General features: G+C 38.7%; 3 protein-coding genes across 3 annotated transcripts; all 3 read left to right on the forward strand.

Annotated features, from left to right (window-relative positions):
• The first annotated feature begins 9,665 nt into the window (after positions 1–9,665).
• LOC108089282 lies at positions 9,666–11,979 on the forward strand. Its single transcript, XM_017187461.1, has 4 exons — positions 9,666–10,144; positions 10,211–11,747; positions 11,815–11,847; positions 11,902–11,979. Exons 1-4 carry the CDS (start codon positions 9,666–9,668, stop codon positions 11,977–11,979), a joined length of 2,127 nt encoding a protein of 708 aa, XP_017042950.1.
• An 8,569-nt stretch (positions 11,980–20,548) lies between these two features.
• On the forward strand, positions 20,549–21,731 carry LOC108089283. The gene is made up of 2 exons (XM_017187462.1): positions 20,549–21,011; positions 21,088–21,731. The coding sequence occupies exons 1-2, from the start codon at positions 20,549–20,551 to the stop codon at positions 21,729–21,731; spliced, it is 1,107 nt and encodes a 368-aa protein (XP_017042951.1).
• Positions 21,732–22,737: 1,006 nt separating this feature from the next.
• Positions 22,738–24,061, forward strand: LOC108089284. The gene is made up of 2 exons (XM_017187463.1): positions 22,738–23,200; positions 23,370–24,061. Exons 1-2 carry the CDS (start codon positions 22,738–22,740, stop codon positions 24,059–24,061), a joined length of 1,155 nt encoding a protein of 384 aa, XP_017042952.1.
• The last annotated feature ends 74 nt before the right edge of the window (positions 24,062–24,135 follow it).

Consider the following 24,135-nt stretch of genomic DNA (forward strand, 5'->3'; position numbering starts at 1 on the left):
CATGCAACCGAACTTGGCAGAAACAAATTGTTAGGACTCTTATATTTAAAGTACGATTTTGTTTAATACCTAATAAATTGTTATAATTATGTTTCAAATTAACTCAAGGTACACCCTGTTTCTTAAAGAAAGTTTAAGTACCAGAAAACAGCATTTTCTTTTATGAATCCCTCATGAATAAAACATAGGGATTTGCACTTGATGCAAAAATCTTAATATGCCTCCACCCCAGGAAATAGTTAGAAAATCAGTATTTGTCTGGCCTGAGCTAAAAGACAATATTCGAATTTCCATAAAACAGATACCAGCCAACGCAGACTTATCGGAGGTAAGGCCATTTCCGAATATGCAAAACAAGTGCAGAATCCCCAGACGGGAAGCGCTTGCCTATGCAAATGGGAGGGTCGAACAACCCAAACAAATCAAGCGACCCGCACAACGCACCGTTCCCAGGACGAACTTTGGTGGCGACCCTCTGCGGGGAGAAGGGCTGGGATGAAAGTCAAGCCAGTAAACAATTGAAGCCATAGTTCATTCTACTCTTTTTCCCACAGGTATACGGTCTGAATTAAAATCGAGAGGGGAATAAAAAAAATGGGAGAACAAAGGCTCGGGCTGGAGTGCCATCATGAAAGTAAACTAATTAAAATGTAATGAATTCGAAAAGTTCTTCGGCATTTGGGGCTATAATTCACCATTAATGCAGCCAACAGAATTCAATTGCAGTTGTGGTTTTGCTGGATGCCTCTTGTTGAATTTACGACCGCAATAAAAGTCATGGAAACAATCCTAAATTCGAGTGATAAAAACATGCGAGTCGCCGTTCGAATGCCATAATGTTGTGCTAAAATTTTAAACGCCCGGCGTATTTATTTATGTGTTTTAATGTCCAATTTTATATCCAGCTGGGTGTGTCTCCGCTTCGAAACAATCGACTGTCAACGCCCAATGGTCCCATAAATTGCGAATAAAATTTAAATATTCAATAACATTATTTTTTGGCAATTGATTACCAAACTGTTTGTCAGCCCATGCATGTGACACATTACCTAATGGTTAATTTAAATGGTGTGTACTTAGTCATTAGGCAAATAAAAGCAATAAAAATATTAATATTTACTTATTGACAAAGTTTGTACCGACTAAACGCTGTAATTTTGCCACTTCAATTGTTGTTTTAGCTCTAATGCTGTTGGACGTTAAACACTTGCCACACTTCAGTGGTTCCACTTAACCTTATGACTTGGTTTGGTTAACAACGATGTTGAAGTGTCAAGTGTTCTTGTTCAGCAAACATTAACATACCCTTCTGATTAATGCATTTAGTGCTGGTACAGGAGCCATTCCATTATATGTTTTATTTACTTAACAGTTTAACAAGATTTTCTTTATTTTTAGCTGTTTAAAGAATTTGGAGAGGATGTATTTTTCTATTTGATTTATCCAGCTGATGATAAATGTGCGAAACTGCACATGAGCAAATTACGCCCTGTGGTCAAAAACTTTGCTCGTTTGCGGTACCTAGCCATATTATAAATAATTAATTTAACCATGCAGTTCGAGCGCCTCAAGCAACTCGTGATAATTAATTTGCCAGCTTACAGGCAATGTGTAAACACCACGTCAACACACCGATAAGGCCACCCACACACGTAAAGATAAATGGGTTATCTGTTTTGCCGATGGTTGAATATTTAAAATGGAATGTCCGGTGAATTGCAAACCAAATTAAATCCGAAATCGAGTTAAACTACTGGTAACTTACTATTTTCTATTGAATTTCTCATGGTATTTTGATAATTTAATTTAGAGTTCGATATACATACATTGCACACCATGATTTAATATATTATAATTCTGAGTTTTTGTTTATTTTTACCAGAAGCAATTTTAAATTATTACACAACTTGACTAATATTTAATTTCATAAAATCATTACTGCCTCAAATAATCTTTTAATTTAATGGAGAGCCTTAAACGCAATATCAAGGGATTTTTCTTATTGCTCGGACATTTACAAAAAAATGTCCTGAGGTAAAATAACTTTTGGCCAGCTGCAAACTTCTGATTCGCAATTTTTTGTTGGCTACCCAGGCAATTTGATTCAATTCTTTTTCCAGCTTCCAACTCGTTTTTGCTGGAAACACTTTTTAATCAATTTCTAGGTTGATAAATATTTTCTTGGACAATTGCAATGTTGTTGCTCTGGGCAACTGCAACACTTGAATTTCATTTTTCCTTTTGCCCATTTCTTTCTTGACTCACAGTTTTTGGCCTTTATTTTTTTTGTGTGCCCTCCTTTACTGCCACCACAACATCCAGCTAATCCAGACGATCCAAGTGAGCTGGCACTTTCCGAGTGCCGCAGCCTCTTTGGCATCCACTTCCACTTTCCCCAGCTTCTTTTCCAACGCACAATGTCACAAAATATGACAGTTTGGATGGCGAAACGTATATCACAATTGCCGGCGGAGGAGATGGAGGAAATATTTCGTAGCACTCTTTTTGTGGGTGTATGTTTTTTTTTTTTTTTTTTTTTTTTTGGTGGAAGAGGGCTTAAAGAGAGGGGAAACAAAAAGCGCAAGTAGCCAAGTGAAGGAATAAAAAATCCACCCACTGCACAGAATGTGATAAACTATGACAGTGTTCTTCTCGGGTTCATTGGATCACTTTTGGGGTTGGGACTAGGTTTTGGGGCCTTCAGAGATAGCAGATACAGAGAACAATTGCTGTGAATTTGTCACGTTTCCGTTTGGTATGACGTTGCGAGTTTGTAGGCTTAAACTCTCGGCTTAAAGCTGGGTTTTCAATTATGGAAGTTATGGGACTTAAAGAGCAGAATTTTGAACATTTTTTTAAAGGAGTAGCATTATAAAAATGTAAAAAAATCGAAACCAAACTATTGATGTAGAAAAATTTGGAGAGTTAAAAATCGAAACCAAATTAAGAAAGGTAGCAAAAAAAATTATTAGCTTATCTAGCCAAAAGCCCTTATGACTTATCACCTTATCACTTCATGTTCGTACATGCAACACTTTGATAGATCCTTAAATCGTTTCCATTGACTTTAAGGACGTCCACTTATTTCCAAAACGAGATAACATAATTATCATGTAAGTCAACAGTTAAACAGTTTAAGTACTCCAATTGAGTAATTCCACATACCTAACCGCCTCTGTGGAGTAAATGGGAAGCATGTTCAGCATTCTTATGGGATGAGTTGGATGATAATCCCCCCAAACGAAATTCTCCCTCGACGTCGTCATCCTTGGAGTCTGTTGCATTTGGTGATTGCATGATTAGGATTGCACGGGACAAAGGAGGAGCGGAGCGGATCCAAAACAATTGCCATTGCACCGAAGCTCAAAGGAGACTTCCCCCTCGGTGCTATTTGCCATGGAATATACCCAAACTAAGCGGTTTCTAATTTGCCATTGCCAACGCTCAGGCATTCAAGCAAATTGTAATACAATTAGCGTCATTTACATGGCATTTTGCAGCGCAGCAGCCAGCCGCACACAAGTGATTGTGGATGTGGAGCTGTGTGTGCGAGAGCAGCTTAGACCACAGCTCTTGGAGCTCACAGGGTAACCTCCTGCCCACAATGGAATGTCCTGTTCCGCAGCTCATGATTTTCATATTCGGACGCTACGTGGCGTTAAATCTATTAAGTAATTAATGCCGAAGAGGTAAGTGTTGAGCTTCAATGATTGATACTTAAATGGATTTACATTATATTACAAATAACTCCTTATGATTTTTTTTATCTTAAGCCTAAAAATAAATTTACTATCTTTTGAATCAAATCTTAGTATGAACTTTAATACAATTTCAATTATTTTAAAAGCACATTTCGATTTAACAATGTATGTAGCCACAAGAGGAAAAGTTTTAAGCCCCAAATTCCCGAGAGTGCGAGAATTTAACTGCCATTACCTCGGGCTTAAAGTGTTGGCCCGACATAAAAAATAAATGCACTTAAGACCACTGACCACCGACATTCTGCAGTGCTCTCTATTCGAAACGTTTAAGGAGCAAAGGCAAAAGCAGCTGCAGCCTGCAGGAATCCAGGATGCAGGACGCAGGATGCAGGATGCCAACTCATTGTGGTGCGGTGGCTGACGAGAAGTCCTCGCTGCTGCTGTTAATCCTTCATCCTCACATGGCATTAGGGCACATCTGCACCGGGGAGCCCTTAAAGCGGCCAAATTGCAGTTAGCCCGCTCTTCTGGCCAGCCTGTCACACAAAAGCAATGCAGATGCCCCGAAAAAAAAAATGCGGAGAAAATCTCTTCATGTGCGAGAGTGTGGAGATAAACAAAAACCGAATTAGTCGTGAAAAGCAGAGTGGCAAAACATTTATTTTTCCTTTTTCCACAGCTGTTGTGCTCTCCTGCCTTGCCTCTTGGCCAAAAAGCCACAAAACCTCAACGGCTTTCAGGCTCGGACAGCTGCTGTTCACTTTGCTCCACTCGCTTACTGGCGTTACTTTCAAGTCAAATTGAGTGCCTCGTAAAAAATACAAAGGAAAAATGCCCCTGGCCAAGGGAAAAAATATTTAATTTAATTAGAAAGTAGGGGAAATTAAAAAATTGGGGAGAGAAGATGTTTTTTTTTTTTTTGTTGGCAAGCTAATAAGCGGTATTACAATTTCCTGCTGTGCGGCAATCCAATCAAAATCACGTCAAATGCCGAGACTCCCGCAAAGTTTCCACTTGTGTTTATGCAAATCGCTGCAAACTAATTTAAGGTTGGCATGACAGCCGCAAATTAATTCAAATTGAGTGATCACCATAAAGCAAACAGTGGCGTAGTGGCCACCACGTACCGACAAAGCTGGATGGACCACGGACCGCAATCCACTGGCTATCTAATATATGCCGCAATATATATTCCATAATATATTCAATTGTGTGGCCGCTCGTAGATGGAGTCAGAGTTTCGCAGGGAGTGGTAGTCGTGGCAGTCGTTCGGGGTCACCTGGTTCAGTGGGTCAGGTGAGGTCACGTAAACAAGCAATGCCATAAATAATGCACATCATTCAAAAATTCAGTCAGCTATTCTATTTTACGACATTCGGTTGAATGCACTTCAAAACTTTAACTGGTTTTATTGCCTCTGCAGGCGTTGAAAAAAATGAAAAGCGCAACAAAGGGGAAAAAATGTTTTAAAAGTCAACAAGGATGGTACAAAAAAGAACAACTTTATTGTGAATAGCAAAGTGATAAAGCTGTTTATTAAAAATAAATGTAAACTTATTTCTTTTATTGATAATATAATAATAATGCTATTGTATGATTATGATACTAATATTTATTTTTACTTAAACAATTGTTCCTTAAGACTTAAGGAATATAAAATAAATTTCTGTTTCGCCTAAAATATATTTTTTGTGATTGATTACCTAGTTTTTTAACAAAATATTTTTGTAGTAAATGATACTCTTTTCCACTTCTATCCAAGAAGGGAGCTGGAAACATTCCCATATCCGCGAACTTTTTCACATGACAAATTATTCCTTTTGCAGTCGAACCAAATCAATCCTTCACATGACATTTCCTGCCTTTCCAGAGGGTCCTCCACCAGACATTATTGATTTCTGCCGGGCGAACGGAGTTCCATGTGTCAAAATCGACTTAACTGTTGCTATTGGCCAGCTGTTCGCCTGCTGGCCCCGCGTCTATTGAGTCCACTGATGGACGTCGACAGACGTCTTACAGGAAGCATTTGTCAGCACACAGGCTGCGTGTCAGAGGTCCTGTTTCTGTGCTCTGTGTCTGGCTCGCAATTTCTGTCACGCACATCTCGGCGGCAGGATCTGCGACAGTTTCGGTTGCCAAAATCCAATTCGGAGGTTGGCTCTATATACTGCTGCCGAGCAGCAGCTGGATGGATAATCAGTCAGACTATTGAGCCCCCGTGACTTTTGCCGTCTATACATTTTTCTCATCTACTTCAGTTTGGTTTCATCACGTCGCCGAAAGTCGCCGTTTTTGTTTGATTTATTTACCTGGTGCTGGCCAGTTTGGCAACTGTTAACTGTCCTCTCGGAGGTGGCCATTATCCAGACGCCATCGCAGTGGCGATGATGATGATGACGTTGCCATGTGGGTCGGGATTTCGGCCAGCAGCAGCAGCAGCAGCAGCTGTGTCCTTGTTGCGGACCTGTTTTTGCCATCCGCCGTCACTCGCCACGCATGCCAAAAATATCTAAGCGTCATGGCTGACTGAATTTGACCGTCAGGTGGGCAGTGATGAATAAAGTACTTTTAGATGGTAGATGGCAGAATTGTACTACATTTTAGGTACATTTTAGAGTGGAAACTTTAATTCGGGGTAATTTTTAAAAACAAATTAAAGTTTGACAATATGTACGAGTCATAGAAAATACTTGTATTTGTATTATATTTAGTTTATCCCGGAACCTATGTACTTACTTACCCATTGATACTTATAAAAAAAATTTAAATTATACATAAACTTGTCTCATTATTTTATTGTGACAAGAAACTAAAACCTTAAGTTTTTTTTTGAATTTGCATTAAGTCTGAGTACCTAACTCAGTGTACCTAACATAATTTATTAAATCTGGTACTTTCACCAGATCGCTTGCCATCACTGAAGTCGAGCGATTGGATGAGTGAGTGATTTTTTGCGCTGTCCGGTGTCTTGGTTATCCAGTGACATGCATGTGGGTTTTGTGGCTTTGCGTACCACACGGCGTATGCGTGTCGTCTATTTGTTATGCTCTTTTAGGGCGCAAATTCAATTTGTGTCCTAACCTCACTTGCCACAGATGTTTGTTTATTCGATGACCCGCCCACGAAAACATCTGCTCCGTGCTTTCGCTTGCCAGCACACTTCACAAGGATCGATTCCAGGTTTCGGCAGTTGATACGGGACTGGATATGCATTTTTAAAGAGCCCAGAGACCAAGTTTGCCGCAGAGATAATTTCTGTGATGACCAGAACCTTTTAAGTGAATTAAAAGGTATCGGAATATATGGCCCACCCCCAATCCGAATTTATGAGTTTACAGCTTTGTTGAGGAGTTTGTTTTATTAATTGGCACGTGCTGCCTGCATAATGCGCCTTCAAAATTAAGTATACGCCATGCGGTGCCTTGGAGTGCCTGGAGTGCCTGGAGTGTCCGCGAGCCTTTGGCCATTTGCATGATGGGAACAGCTGGCTCCACGCGCTGATTGCAGCAGCAAATTGCAAAGTTATTAAGTTTATTAAAAACCCCTGGCAAATAGAAAACAACACACAAAGGCAACAAAGACATCGGCGAGCAAGTTGTGAAAGGCAATGTAAATTCCATTTTGTTGGGCGCTTAACTTTTGCGTCGGCTTTGCCTGCTCTGCAGCAATTCTGCATAATTTACTCGAAGCATTTTACAAACAATGCAATGCTGCCCCTTCCTGCTGCAGAACTCGATTCGGTTGGAAGCGTCGGCAAGTTGCAAGTTTTTCGCTGATGCTCGTTAATGTTTGGCCAGCTTTTCCCTTACCCCATCCCCCCTTTACTATTCGTCACCCCCACCATCAGTCGCTTTCATTACCAACTAAAACAACGGCAAGCAGGAGCAACTGCAAAAAGCAGCAACACCAGCATCCTTTGAACGCCCTTAGCTCGTTGTCACTTGCGACTGTTTTTGAGCCATTTTGGGGATTTCTCCTTCCATTTCTGGCCATGGTCGTGGTATTAAACTATCTTAGGGGTATAAAAATATTATTGTAGATATAACAAAAAATGTGTATTGCAAAACAAAAATTTTATTAAAATATTAAAATAATTATTTAACACGATTTGAACAATTTAATTGATATAGGTCCCAAGGTGTAAACATAAATTTAACGCTTACAAAATGCTTATCAAACATTTGACTCATGAATAACCAATTTATTTGAATTATCAAATTATTACAAATTTTATGAACTTACCCTTTTATTGCGCTCATGTTCCTCCTGTTTGCTTCGTTATGAGTTTTGCCAATTTGTTGCTGCAACTGCTGCTGCCCTGCAATTTTCAGCAACAACCCCCTTTTCCAGCCATTGTCTCAGTTATTTTCGCATTTAAAATGTCTTCAAGTTTTTTGGTGTGAAACTTTTCTGTGATGTTTGTTTTAAATTATTTTTAATGACTCACCATTTTTGCCAATTTGTTGCGCTTTTTTGTTGCCTTTCGTAATTGTAAGTGCAATCGATGCCCCAAAAATGTTGACAACTTTGTACACTCGCAATTAGGTCAACTTCGTTTATGAGATGCCTTCTTAAACTGTCAGGCAAATAAATGTACTGCAACATAAAACTAAACTTTAAAAATTGATAAATATGCAGGCGGCAGGTCTTCGTTTTCAATTTGCGAAATCCTGTTGCAAATTGCACTAACGGAGGACGAAGGACGAAGGACGCTGGGAAAAGGCCGGCTGGATGAAGTAAAAATGCGAAAGTTGATGCCACGGTCTCTTATAGCTTGCCAGGTAAATTTCTGCTCACATTTTCTACATTAGTCAGCATTAAAAATTTATTTGCTTTGAGTAGATTACACGCACCCACCGCACAACCAGGGGGCTCGAATGGATTTACTTGGGGGGATGGGACTACGAGGAGTAACGGCTTCTAAAGTTTCCTCATCTTTTTTGCACCATATTCCCCGCCATAAGATAGAGATATAAGGAGTGTGAGAAAAGTGGCATAAAAAAAGGGGGAAAAGCGGAGAAAAATGCCAGTTTCCTGGGACTTGCGGTGGGTGGTTGGCAAAACAAATGAGCTGACTGCAAATTAAGTGCAGCTGCCAGTTTCACTTTGCAGCGGCAACTACTTTAAACAAACTTTAACTGCGCTTTAAGTTTTCATTCAAAAGATGCTGCGGATCATAAATCGCAGAGATGGCCCTAGCTTTTACATAATGATGTCCGTCGGTTCATCAGCATAACGAGCTCTGCGTTTACGCCATCTGAAATGTTATTAATTTTTCAAAGTTAACTTGGTTCTGCACTATCCTTTTGCATTTAATACTTAACTTTATTCTCTTCAATTAAAGCTCTTACCGATTTATTCAGGTAAAAAAAAAAGACAAAAAAAGTTTTTCAAACTCTATGAAGCTACATATTCTTATTTTTTTTGTTTATAAGTAATTTTTGTTTTCAATTTACAAAAAAATTAATGATAACATTTATATTCAGACCTCGAGAACTGCTTTATTATTAATTTTTAAAAGAGAAAAATATAAGGTCTACACCAATGTGCCTACATATTTTTATATGAATACTTAAAGCTCTTTGATTGTTTTTTACTGACGCTCTCAGCGAGCTGATAAAACTCGAGTGCTTTTTGGTTCGCACTTCTCGAATAACGTATTCTCTGTTTTGCTACATACATAAATATTTTTCGAACGATTTAACAGAAATTCGAAAGACATTATTTAACATAAAAAAAGTACTCATCCAAAATTTTTCTCAACATTTTTTCATATCTTTATGAAATTGTTGTCAGCCTGATATACCCCAGAATTATAAGGTAATTCCAGTAAATTCCTCTCAGAGCAAAAAAGCCCAGTTTGCTTTTAAATGCGTCGGCCGTTGGACGGCCGTTTTGCGATCGTGCGGGATCAAGGAATACTATATAAAACAAGTTGTTGTTCTTGCTTCGAACAACCAATCGATGAAGGCCATAACAGATATCAGTCATTATGACCTGTTTCGCATTCTCGACTTTTTGAAACAAAGCTGCGAATTGCAGAATGCCAATGAATCTGTTGCTGCCATCAAATATGCCGACATCTTTAACTTTGCCGTTACGTGTGCGAGGTTCAAGAGAATCGTTTGGGATTGGTCGCGATCGATGTACGACCAGTTGGAAATCGATCTGCTGCACGTAGTTCCGCACAAACATTTGACCGTCAAGTTTATGGAGATTCATAAAACCCTAAAGAGAGCCACAAAGCAAAAGAGAGACCGGTACATGGACCTATATATCAGGGCAATGATGGGGAACCCTCTGCTTAACTCCGTTGAACTGAGCTTCAACACCGAGGAATATGTTCGTGAACACGAGAGTATTTTCGAAGAAATTTTAAATGGACTGCAGGGCAAAGCAGAGCGTGTGGTTTTGGATCCGGACAGAGTTCCGAAATTCAAGGAGTTAGTTGTGGATATCGCAGGCAAGCTAATTCCTCGCCTATCAAAATTACTTTCACTCTAAAATAGTTTCATCTTTGCAGGTCATGAGATTCGAGGTCTTGGGCTTTTTCGCAATATAGTCAAGCTGAGCCTAACATCATCCTTTGAAATGTTTGATCTGGTTGAGTTCTGCTCCAGAAATCCTTCACTGGTCACCCTAGAAGTCAACGCAAGTCAGTTTTCCGACCATGGAAAGTTAACTCAAATTGTTGGCCATTGCCCAAACTTGAAACAACTGAAATTCCTGCTGAGTACCAATATAGGGGATAATGGTTATGTCAGGCTCTCACTTTTGGACAAGCTGCAGAAATTGGAAATCGGTTGGAAGCCAGTGGAAACAGAGGTCAATTTCCTGATGCCAACCTTTGATAATGAAGGTGAAGAAGTCATGTTGAAGGAATGGCATTCGACACAGACTTTCGAAATGGATGAGGGTCTCACAACAAAACGTCAGAGAATGGACTATGAATATGAACCTCCAGTCGCAGAAGTTCCGTATTTTGAGCAACCCATTTCCGTGCTCCAACTTCTAAAAGCCTTTAGCGAGAAAAAAAAGTCAAAACTAATCCAATTGTGCTTAAAGTTCGATGTTGATGACGAAATGGTGCAGGTCATTTCGAAAATTAAAGGCCTTAGAATGTTAGAGTGTGGACTTTGTGACCCCAAAAGTATTGTGCACCTTAAGAGCCACCCAAACCTTACGAGAGTGAGCATTCGTAATAAGGGACACTTTGTTACTGAAGATATTGCAGATTTACTAAAAAAACAAGTTACCGTCTCAAGTGATGATTCAAAATTGTTTTTATCTCCCCGGGGTCACCTAACTATTTGCTCAAAGAATGCGGAAATCTATCGGTTGGTGAACTTCGAACCTTTCCTAAGACTTGACAACCTTAAAAGTCTTGGATTATCTGCTAAAATGATCGTATTAATGGCATCAGTGCTACATTTATTTTTGGAGCGCGGAGTGAAGATCAAGAGCGAAGCTTGTAATATAACCCTAGATCCCGAAACTCGCAGTCTGAAAATCATTTACGACAATGACTACTTAGGTGAAGAACTGCCTTTGCCAATGGTAAAAAATGTGCGCCATTTCCGATATTTATCTGTTAATATGCCAACTTCTCGCTTGCTTCTTAGTTTATCCACTCTGAACTTCAAAACGCTGCAAGAATTATATATCAGTACACCGTTTACAACATTTAAAGTATCTGAAGATAAGTACCTCAACCAAACCGTGGTTAAGTCCTTGGTCACCCTAAGCTGCTTGAGAAAAATCTCTTGCGGATATCAGAAGTTGAAAGACATTCAGTTCTTGGGTCAGCTGAAGGATCTGGAAATCATCGAGGTTTTATCAGAGCACCACCCAAAAAATGTGAACTTTCCAAGATTCCTAGCTCCCATTTTGAAGAACTGTCACAAATTAAATTCCTTTCAAGTCAATGTTCCCGCCAATGCAATAACAAAGAAGTTTTTAAATAGCCTTCATTATGCGGTTGTGGCCAATAGAGATAGAGACTTGAACCTAATTCTTTGCTTAATGTGGAGAGAAGCAGAGGCACAGGTAAATATCTGAAAATACGTACACTTCCCTTCCGTATTTATTTTATTAAATGTTAATTTTTTTGCAGATGGAAACAGCTTTAACTTTAAACGAGAAACAGGTTTGTCTCTACTGATCCAAATTGCTTCACAAACTTACAATTTATTATTTGCAGAAAACATTGATCGATAAACCATACCAGCTTATGAAGTTGAGAATAAAATATGTTGAAAAGGAATACTTCTTTGATTAAGCGTATTTTATTCACCAAATGAAGTGCATTTTGAGTATTTCTAATCGACCTTATTTATGAGTTTTAATTTAAAGTACACCTTCGAAATAAATCATTTTTAAATACCTTTGTCTAGTTTGCCATAAATTTCGTTAAGAACCAACTTGGCACAGCCAAAACGGCAATTAAATAAATTCAATTTGCACCTGACGACAACATTATTGGATTGCAACTCATACAGATGAAGTTAAATAAATTAAATACAGACATTCGCAGATATTTACCACGCACACCGGAAAAAGACAAGTATTTACTTTGCAAGTAAGTTTGCATTCTGATTAAATTTAACAAGCTTGTCGCTTGATGGAAATTATTTTACTCTGTGCTTGCAGAAAATCTGCATTTTCCCATCCTATTGAATGACAGGTGTTTATTTTTGGGAAATGCAATTGAGCGGAATTTCATGACGCAGGCATTTTGCCAGATGGGCTGCGGCTTAAGTTATAATTAAATAATGAGTCTTGGGAAATCGAATTCAGTAGAGGTGAGACGCAGGACTTTGGGTAAGTCCATTTGGCACGCTTCGATTGAAATGAGCAAGTGCAGAATGAAAATTGTCAGGTATTTGTGGAATTTTCGGGGATTTTGTCACGACCCTCGCACTGATTTTGGTCCCTTACAGGCAAGGTTTTGCAATTGCAATTTTTAAGCCACATACAAATTGGAATTGACATTTAATAGACAACAGCTGGCACTTGGCATTGTTTGTGCGCGTGTGTGTTGCGGTGTTGAAAGTGCCTGGGGGCATTCTCGAATGCAATGCAAATTGCGTATACGCAGTGTGTGATGCGAGTGGCAATGTGCAAACTAAGCATCGAGCAGCCTCTGTTTTATTTACGCACTGAAAACTCGTTGAAAACATACAAACATACAAACACACACATACATACATATACATACACAGAAGCAGAAGGGAAATGTTGGAAAGAGACAATGAATGTTAAATTATTTAGGCCGAGTGCATTAGTGTTCGAGTCCTGTCGCCCGGACAAAAGGACAAAAGGACCGAAGCACCGAAGGACGGACGACGGACGACGCACATTGGCATAATTTGTCAGCTGTCGGGCGATTTTGTGAGACTGCTGCTAATTAAATATGCCGACATATAGGCAGTGCGAGCAAATCTGCAAAGTAGTTAAGTGCCATGCAAATAGCCAATGCAGACACAACTTGGTCGGGATCGAAAGGCAATCCTAATGCGGGCCCAGGACAAATGCCAATGCAAACAATGGCCCAGAAAACACAAAGAACTCTCCTCCAATCAGCCGGTTCACTTCGATCCACTCTTAATCAGACAATGCCAACGGATGCACAAGCACTCATCTGTCGAACCAGATTCCTGTGGCTTCTCCATTTGCGATTAATTCAGGTCTGGCGTTAAATATGCACGTATTTGTTTTAATTTCATTCTCATTAGCCATTGATCCCGTGCATTCCGTTGGCTTTTCTTAAAAGGCTTAAGCCCTCCGCCGACATGAGAAGATAAGTGCCTTTTGCCCCTTATCCTACGTATAGTAAGTCATGCCAGCATATACATGTATTTAAACTGGTAACCGAAACCCGGTCATACATCGCATTCTCATCTCCGGCCCGGATAATCTTTATTGTTTCACAGTTCAGTGACACAAATTTGCAATTGCAATTGAATGAATTCTCACATTTCGGGTGCGGGTTTTCCATTCACACACAGCGATAAGAGTGGCGGTCTGAAAAAATGCAGGAATATATTTATACTGATGCAAAAAGCACAGTAAGCGTGGCCGACAAATAAAGCCCGGGCAATGGCCTATAAAATGCATTTCAACATTCCAACATATCTGCCTTTACGGCTCGCACTCAAAAGCCAGATGTATATTTTATTTAATCAAGGCCAAAGAGGTCAATGCGTTGTACGATATTTATTTAAGGCATACGTCGAAGGTTTATTAAAATACATTAAACAAAAGAGCAACGCTAATTATGTATTAAATGCAAAAAAAAAAAAAAAAATTCTTCCCTCAAGCCAAGCATAAATATTTGTGCACTTAATTACAAAATGCATTGCAAAGAATTATGAACTCGCATTTATCGGTTCGCTGACTTTGGGCATCAATTCAAGCATTAAAGTCGGCAAGTGAACTCTTTTTTTATTTTAAATATTTAATTTTGTGAAAGCGAAAATATGGAGAAAAAACTGTAGACTGATAATGGAGAAAATTTGTCCCATGTATTTTCCACCTTTGTTTGGCGTTTATTAATTTGAGCTTAACAGCGGTTAATTTTATGCATTATCTTTGTGCTTCAAAAAAAGGCCCAGAGGCTATAATTATTCAAAGCTAAAGAATTAACTTATAATAATTAATAATTGTAATAAAATTGGTATAGAGTAAATTTTTATATTTTATTATTGTGATGCTTGTTGAACTTCTGTTAGTTTTCAGGCAAAGGTCTTATATTTTATATTTCCCATTCCCCAGCACCGTTTATTTGTTACGAAGAACCCTTCTGGGCAAATTCAATTAAACGTTCGCTCCGGGTCCGATTCGTCCGTTACCCGCTCTGCCAATTATCTACCTTTCTGCGCAACCAATTAGCCATTTTGTGCGGGTCTCGAGGGCGATGGCGAGGGGAAAGGGAAATGGGAAATGGGGGAGGGGGTCCATCAAATACACCTGAAAATGTGTCTGAAACTTCAAACCGCCACTTTGAGTGAGCGGAGGGCCTCTAGCCGTAAACCAATTATTCGAGCTCCCAGAAGGATGCCGCCTTGTGTCGCCGTTGTCAATTAATTGGATTATTTATGTGTATTTTGATGGCAACAAAACGCAATCACTTTGCACGCGTGTCACAAAATCTCATGGTCCCGGGAAAATTGCCGACGTAAGTCTTTCAAACATATTGCGTGCCATGTAAATTTCTGGCTTTGGTCCCTGACATTAATCCATGCAAAATTGATGGTTGAAAAAATCCACTGAGTTCATTCTTTCTTTCTAAAAATAGGTCAATTAATCATATACAATCTGTTAAATGCATCGTGTAGTTAATGAAGGCAAATCGTTAATTTATTTCTGCCTGCTTGCAATTATCAATGCTTAAATAATTATCACATATGCAATTAGTTATTCAAAGGTTTTTTTTTAAGGACTGCGAAACAAAAATACAAAAAAAAATGATTCATTCATTTTGCAATTAAAGCCAAAGTTAATTAAAATACTTAACTGGCAACGGTCAAATTGAATAAAAGTCCGAGTTTTTAATAAAAAACTTAGTGTAATATTTTTTTTTTGCAAGTGAGAAAGCAAACCGTTTGCGGCAAGAAAACTCATGGTGTAAATCAAAGGACTTTTAACTTCATGAAAGTTACTAAAGCTCAGTCTTTGGTTATTGCTGTAAAATGTCCTTTGGCAACGCACTTCCTTGGAAAACACCATAGAAATGACTCTGTGAGGTCTGCTACCGGTAACTGCAAGCTCTTCAACACTGACATGAAGAACTACTGACTTGTCGGTGAGTTTCAATATCAAGGCGAATATTTTTGGGAAAGAGAAGGACATTGAGCTTAATAAAACCCTAGTAAGAACTGGATGCGGCACTGATGACTTTGTGTTCGATAAATGTCAACAAGCTGACCAAGTTTAAATTGAAACACTTCACCAAGTTCTGCATCCTGGCATCGAAATATGCACGACATTCTATAATGTTTCGAAATATCCAATTACGAAATAGTCTGATGAAGCATTGCACCACGTCGGGCTAGTTCAAGTGTCAACAAGCCAAGGATTTTGTCAAAAACTTTGAAACTTTTGCCCAAGGGCAATGTAAGTTTAAACTGTGAACAGTGAAAAGGTCACACGGCTTTGTTTTGCCCTTTGTCAAACAATGCAATTAGTTTCTCAAGCTCTTTTAATGACAAGAACAAGCAATCAATTCACATCACTTGTAGAACATATTAATTAAAGTTAAACGATTTGGTGTTCAATGCGATTTAAAGAGCTGCGGCTTAAATTCTACTATTTAAAACACAAAACTGAATGTAATTGCAGTCAATAAATGTTGGTCAAAACTTTTGTCATTTCCGGGAACACTAAAACTTCAACAAAAGTAATGATGGAGCAGTCAAAATGATAAGAAATCATTAACTGGAATTTTTATAAAAGATAAATTTTGTATTAGAAAAACCAGAATGGGGCAGAATCCGTCATAAATGAAAAAGTTTAAGCGACAAACAGTCGGCTAACTCTGAAATAGAAACAATAATTTCCGCCGCCACCCCGATTTTCCCCCGGAGGGACACAAAGCCCGCTTCCTGGCCACCAACTTATTCCCTTATTCTTTTCGCAGCCCACTTCCGCCCACTCTCGACGGCTTTGTGCCCACACTTGACGTATTTCCGTCTACGACAGTTGCCATTTTGTTTTCCCAGTCTGCTCCTGTCTATCCGCAATCACTGTTTATTTGTCCTGCGCCCTGCTTACTGTCACTGAAAAATACGAAAATAGGAGAGTAGAGTCTGCGACTTTCAGATTGCCCAACAGGTGACATCATTTCCTTTTCTTCTTTGTTTTTTTTTGTTCGTATTCTAAGAGCCTTTTCTAATTATAAATTGTTTTTAGCTTTAAGTGAGAAATTATACCAAATTGTTTCTGACATATTTCATTAACAGTTCGGAGTTTCGCATAATTGGAAATGCCACTCCACCTCCAAAAACGCTTTTTACTTTTAACTTTTTTTTCGGCCTCCGACCCCGCAGGGGAATTTATTTAAATTGGAGGGGAGTGTATAAGCAAACAATTTTCTTTAAAGTCGTTTCTGGCCACAGTTGTTTATTTTTGTGGCGAGTGGTTTTACAATTCGTTAAAAAAATAAATCGATTAGATAATTGTACAAGAATTTGCCATAATTCAGAATTAGCTAAAAATAAGTAGGTGGAAATGAAGTAATGATTTGAATTTTATGTACAATTTGTAAAATAATATAATTTTCTAATTATTTACTAAATTATTGCATAGCAAATTTATTATTGAACAAAATAACGTTATAAGATTATCAACTTGAGGAATTAAGTTTAAAAGTGTTCCTATCTAAAGCAAGATAATGTAAAGATAAGATAAAGTAGTACAACTTTGACGCATATTTCCTGTGTCATTATTCTACCTTTATTGCATGCAATATATTATATAACGCGTTAAAAATAGCAACTTAAAGTGTGCTGAAAAACGGTTACAACTGGTTTTTCGAGTTTAAATGTTTAATAGGTACACTTACGTGGCATTTAAAAATTCTATAAATATTAAAAAATATCAACAGGCCAGGACACGCATCCCCCTTACACACACACACACATACACTCACGCTCTCACCTGGAAGCATTAACTTTTATTGGCACGGTACTACTACTACTGACCTACTTTAAATAAAACCGAGAAGGCTCAGCGCGCACACACACACAAACACACACCTGCTGACAGGGCACACGCATAGGAAGCACAAACACCAATACAAGACGGAAGGAGCGGAAAAGCCGTGCTCAGCAGGCGTGCTTTGATCTATGGCCTGACTGCCAGGCATTTTCCTCTTTCCTTAGCTTTTCCGCGAAGGTTCCAGCCAGCCGCAGCGGTAAAACTTTTCACCGCGCCTCGAGCTCGAGGAGCAGCAAGTAATTTCTTTCCGCTGCACGTTAATTAAATTAACACAGCATGAGATCGAAGCTTCGACTGGGTGAAAACCAAACCAATCGACGATTCAATGTCACAGTTTATTTAAAAATGCAAGTCCCGCCTACGAAACGGCATTAATATTTATTCTGAAGCGATTAAAAAGCTTCCATTAAACTTAAAACAGTGACCAACGAAATACAGTGGTTCCTCATGAATTAAAAATATACCCTATATAATTTTTTTTAGTGTAAATGTACTTTGATTTTTGATAATCTCCCGATACGAACGGGATGTTAAATCAAGGCCAACCCAAAAGCCATTAACTTCACCCTCTCAAAACCCAAAGCACGATTAAAAGCTAAACAAGGAACCCCAAGCTATGTTGTAAATCAAAATTTGTAGAGCAGAACAAATGTATTATATTTCGTATAGTTCCATCGATCTGCCCTGCCATGAATATATATCACAGGCCCATCATCCCCGTGGTGAGGGGAAACAATTTTAAATAATTCAAAGCCGCAGACAAGAAACTTGCAGATGCCCAGGGACAGACTGCGCACATAAATGGAAGTATAGTATCTTGTGGATACATGTGTATGGATAATAGTGTCTTGCAGTCAAAGTGCGTGTATGCAGGGAATTATCAAGTGTTGTCAACACAAGCGCACACGTCGCTCCTTCAAAGGACACCCCGGCCACAGGGCTTATGTAAAGTGAAAGTGTGCGCGGGCGTGTCATAAGAATGGCAGCCACCCAAAATCCACACCCACTTTCACTCCCACTTTCACTCGCTCACTACCGCCACCCAAGCCCACTTGTTTGTGCGATTGTCTGTGCGACAATAAACGAACTTACACATGCGAGAAATGCGACGGGCAAGGAAACGACCGGAAAGGCATACATAAATAAGTTTCCGGATTAAACGCACACCTCCTCCTTCGTCGCCATCGGTTCCTTGGTTCCTTGGGCGGACTTCCTCGCAAGTCGGTGCAATAAAACCCAAATGGAACCGGGCACAGGCATTACGAGTAAGCCAATCTGAACTCATATTTCGGAGATTTTCATCACGCACATGAAAGACAGATGTGCATTCATTCGGGTTAAGCGTTTTCTGCCTGCCTCTGCTCAACACAATTAAAGTGGTCTGGCAAAGAAAAGTTTTGTAAAGGGTGGATGAAATATTTATATTTCTAAGTTTTTAAGAAAAAATATTTATTAACCTCCATTGCCTAATCTTATTTAGCTTCAAATAATTGATAAGTATCGAACAAATTGTGACCTTAAACTAAATTGTGCAAAAAATCTCCACTTGGATATTTAAAGGCATTTAAAACTTTGATGTGACATCTTATGGTGTTACTTATTCCACAAATTCCATAAAGCATTTCATTTCACCATCTTTGGACATAAAGCATTTTGTGTCGTGACGGCTAACGCTTTTTATTTTCAGTTTGTTTATGGCCTCGCCAAAAAGATATTTCATTTTTATTCGAGTGTGTCCCTGCACGTGGACCACATTCGCATTCAATATTCAAGAGTCTCAACAAATTACTTGAACCCTTTTCATAGCCCGTTGGATGCCCCAAAAGGCTTTAAGTCATTTGTCAAAAAGCGCAAAAACAGAAAACAGAAACGCACAGAGGGACTTTCGATCCCAGTGCCACTTTCACACTTTCTTACTTATGCAAATGTCGTCTTCTCATTTGCTTGCCAGAGAGACAACACAAACGGATATAAAAAGGATAAGGCATAATACGATATCAGAGGTCCTGCCCTGCGGCTGGGACTACCAAACACATTGCCTGTCATCTTTTCGCACATTAGGCCTACTTTGTTTCATGGGCCTCCGTCTGATTAAATTACACACATTTTTGGACACGGGACAAGCGGTGACAGATCATTGAAGCGCAACACTGACATCCATCCTTGTGGGTAAGTAAAAATCAAAAACATGTCACAGCCAAAAACTAATCTGCTAACAAGCTCATCAAAAACACGAATGCAAAGTTGATCCATCCTTGTTAAAACATTTCGACTAAAATAAATCCTCCAACGCTGCAAAGAAGGATAAATTTACTCATTTCCTTCCTTTTAACCAGCCGAATTTAATGCGGCCAATTTACGTCGTCTCCCTGGAAGTTACCAATAAAAAAGGAAGACAAGGGAAAAAACATTGAACCAGCTATCTGCGATGTACCAGAAACCAATAGCCCGAACATTCCCCCTAATTGTATCAAAGAGCAGGCGAATTTATGGTCCCAACTATTAAAGACTCCACCCGAAGCTCCTTCAGTGCTGGTATTTAATGGCCAAGCTGGGTAAAAAGAATATAAGGCCAGGATGTGAGCAAGGATGTGGCTACCACGGCTATTGAAGGTGAGCAGCACATTATGAAAAATTCAATTATAAGCTTTTAATAATGGTTCGAGGGTGTTTAAATCTGGACAAAAGTTTCTTTGTTCTTCCTTCAGGTGGATTGTAAATTAACATGGAGCTAAAGTTGTTCATAGCTGAAGGTGGCATGATTACTTTTTAAGTAGAAGGTCTGCACTGCCAAGCATTTTCTATAGTTGCGTTCAAACTATGTATTACCGTTAAAAAAAAATATAATGTTTGATAAGCTTTTTAAGGTTAGCGATTTATCGATTGTTGGCGCCAAAAAGATATCGATTATCGAGTTAGCAGATATCAATTTCATTATCACAGCAGTTTTTACGTAGGTCAGTTCGCGAGAGACCGGCAAAATTGTTTCCCAGCTGATTGCTGACGTGTTCGTATCCACTCCGAGCAAAAATAACAACAGATTACTCATAACAATAAGTTCCAACGTGGAGTTCGGTTCGGTTTGATTAGAACGATTATTTTAAAATTAGTTTCGTTTTGACCGCTTTAAAATGAGTGCTGCAAATATCGAGGAGCTCAACGACGACTGTCTTCGCTATATAATGGAATATTTGTCTACTGAAGATCGAATAAGTTTCGCCCAAGTGGGCCAGAGATTTCGACAGGTTTTCATCAATGGAAACTATAGTAAATACTCCGATTTCACAATCGATTTAAACAGTACGAGGAATGAGCTAATACAATTTTGCATATGCCGCGAAAAAGTGAAATCGTTAACAATCGTTTTACATTATTTTGATAGACCAGAATATGCTAGGAACTATGGATGTGTGGCACCAGTGAACTGTTTTCAAATTCTTTGTCTAAATTTAGCTGCAATGATTAATTTAGTGGATCTAGTAGTAAAACAACAGTATATGATCTCCCCACCTGTTGATGAACCCTTCCATCGAGTTCTGGCAGCCGTAAGACACTTGCCGAGGCTGAAAAAATTGAAAATTCAGGCCAGAGAAGGTAAGAAAAATGATTTAAAAAACACGATTCTATATGGATTTGTAAATGTATTTAACTTAATTTTTTATAATTTCAGATTGCAATGTTGATTCCCTGACTCAGCTTCATCACATTGAACACTTGGAAATCCTCATACCGAAAATTCCCATAGAAATTCTGGTGAAAATCTGCAAGTCCAACGCAAATCTTCGCAATCTCCAACTTGGTTATTGGTGCGTTCAGAAGAATCTGGGAGACATAGTGCCATACTGCAAAAACCTAGAAGTGCTTAACTTTGGCAATCCGGGAGCATCTTCGGACTTTGTTGCACTGGGTAGGCTTCCGAAACTCAGGGAGCTCTATTTCTTCGGGATTCGAGGGTTCGGGTCCTTTGAGTCACTTCTTTCGCGATTTGCAACCAAAAAACAGCTGACACACCTGTCCATCGACTGTGTTAGCCTTGTTCCGCAGGAGACCAAGCATTTGATCCGCATCCAAGGCTTAAGATATTTAAAATGCTTCTGTCCAACGATTGAAACTGTGGAGATGCTAGCCACTCTTTTGAATCTGGAAGAACTCTGCCTTTCGATGACCTGCTCATTGGATATCACCAACGCCCTACTGCTAATCATTGCAAAGTGTACAAAATTAAAAATTCTTCAAATACCTATGGGAATTGTAAATGGGAATATTTTAAAAGATGCCACTGCAAACTCACACTTGGAACTGATCCTGGGATAAGGAACTAAACTTCAATTGTTATAAAAGATCTCATCTGTTATTCTCGCGTGAAATAGTTTGATAAGCAACTAAAAAAATTAAAAATCAGACTCTCCCAAATTTTAAATTTACTCATTTTCTTTACTTTAACCACCCAAATTTAATGCGACCAATTTACGTCGTACGTAGTCTCACTTGAAGTTACCAATAAAAAGACAAGACAGGTGAAAAAACTCGAACCAGCTGCGATGTACCAGAAACCAATAGCCTGAACATTCTCCCTAATTGTATCAAAGATCAGGCAAATTTATGGTCCCAACTATTAAAGACTCCACTTGAAGCTCATTCAGTGCTGGTATTAAATGGCCCAAGCACTAAAAAGCAAAAATGTGGGCAAGGACATGGCTATTGAAGGTGAGCAGCACATTATGAAAAATGCAATTATAAGCTTTTATTAATGGCTTGGAGGTGGTATCATCTGGTAAATAGTTTCTTTGTTCTCCCTTCAGGTCGATCGTAAATTAACTTTACGGTAAAAGTGAGTAGAAGGTAAGTGGAATGCCTGCACTACCATACATTTCATAAAAATAATGCAATATGTTTAAAATTCACATAACATAATCCGATTTAATAATTATTTGAATAAAACATTTAATTCTGTCTACGCATTATCTTATACCTAATTTACTCTCCCAATAGCTTGTTATATTATTGTATTATTAAAAGTTAAGTTTTTTACAAAGCTTTTTTAAGTTTAACGATCTATCCGATTAATGGCGCTTAAAAAGATATCGACTTGTAAGTCAGCTGCAGATAGCTTTTCAATTTCATTAATACGGCAGATTTTACGTAGGTCAGTTCTTAAGAAACCGGCTTACTTGTTACCCAGCTGAATTCTGACGTGTACGTATTTACTCTGAGCGAAAAAACCAACAGATTACTCATAACAATAAGTTCCAACGTGTCGTTCGGTTCGGTTTGATTGGAACGATTATTTTAAAATTAGTGTTGTTTCAACCGCATCAAAATGAGTGCCACAAATATCGAGGAGCTCTACGACGACTGCCTCTACCATATAATGGATTATTTGTCTACTGAAGATCGAATAAGTTTCGCCCAAGTGTGCCGGAGATTTCGACAGGTTTTCACCAATGGAAACAATAGTAAATACTCCGATTTCACAATCGATTTAAACAGTACGAGGAAAGAGCTAATACAATTCTGCATATGCCGGGAAGAAGTTAAATCGTTAACAATCGATTTAGATCACTTTGAGTTACCAAAACATTTTAGAAAATATGGATGTGTGTCTCCAGTAAAATGTTTTGAAATTCTTTGTCTCAATTTATCTGGAATGAATAATTTAATGCACTTGATTGTTAAACAAAAGTATAAGCTCACCATGCTTGCTGACAAGCCCTTCGATCAAATTCTGTCAGCAGTAAGACACTTGCCGAAGCTGAAAAAGTTGAAAATTCAGGCTAGAGATGGTAAGAAAAATGTTTAAAAAGCAAGAACTTCAAATAGAGTTTTGAGAAAGCCACTCCTTAAAAGCCTTACAGTAATATTTCTTAATGCTTAAAAGGAATTTTAATATTTTTCATATTTAAGAGTCTGAAAATGTATTTTAATAAATTTGTATTTATTTTTATTTTTCAGATTGCAGGGTTGATTGCCTGTCTCAGCTTCATCACATTGAAGATTTGGAAATCCTCATACCGAAAATTCCAAATGCAACTCTGGTGAAATGCTGCAAATCCAATGCAAATCTTCTCAGTCTTCAGCTTGGTTATTCCTGCGTTCAGAAGGATGTGAGAAACATAGTGCCCCATTGCAAGAACCTGGAAGTACTCAAGTTTGGAATGCCTGGAAAATCCTCAGACTATGTTGCAGTGGCTAGGCTTCCGAAACTCAGGAAGCTAACATACTATGGGATTCGAGGGATCGGGTCTTTTGAGGCACTTCTTTCGGTATTGGCAATCAAAAATCAGTTAACACACCTGGCAATCGACTGTGGAAGCCTGGTTATGCAAGAGATCAGGCAGTTGATTCGCATCCAAAACTTAAGATATTTAAAATGCTTTAGCTCAACAATTGAATGTGTGGAGATGCTGGCCTGCCTCTCGAATCTGGAAGAGCTCTGGCTTTCGATGTCCTCTCCATTGGATATATCCAACGCCCTTCTGTTAGTCATTGCAAACTGTAAAAACTTGAAAAGTCTTCGAGTTTCTGGTGGTATTGTAAATGCGAAAATTATAAGCGATGCCACTAGAGAGATTAATTTTGGGAAAAGCGGAGAATCTGCAGACTCACTCTTGAAACTAATCTTGGATGAATATACCAAAAAATAATGAACAAATTGTTAATTATTTACTTATTATTTGAGCTCTTATCTTGTAATTATTTCCTGAACTTTCCTGAACAC

Source organism: Drosophila ficusphila, unplaced genomic scaffold, assembly GCF_018152265.1.
Source record: "Drosophila ficusphila isolate 14025-0441.05 unplaced genomic scaffold, ASM1815226v1 contig_286, whole genome shotgun sequence".
Taxonomy (NCBI): domain Eukaryota; kingdom Metazoa; phylum Arthropoda; class Insecta; order Diptera; family Drosophilidae; genus Drosophila; species Drosophila ficusphila.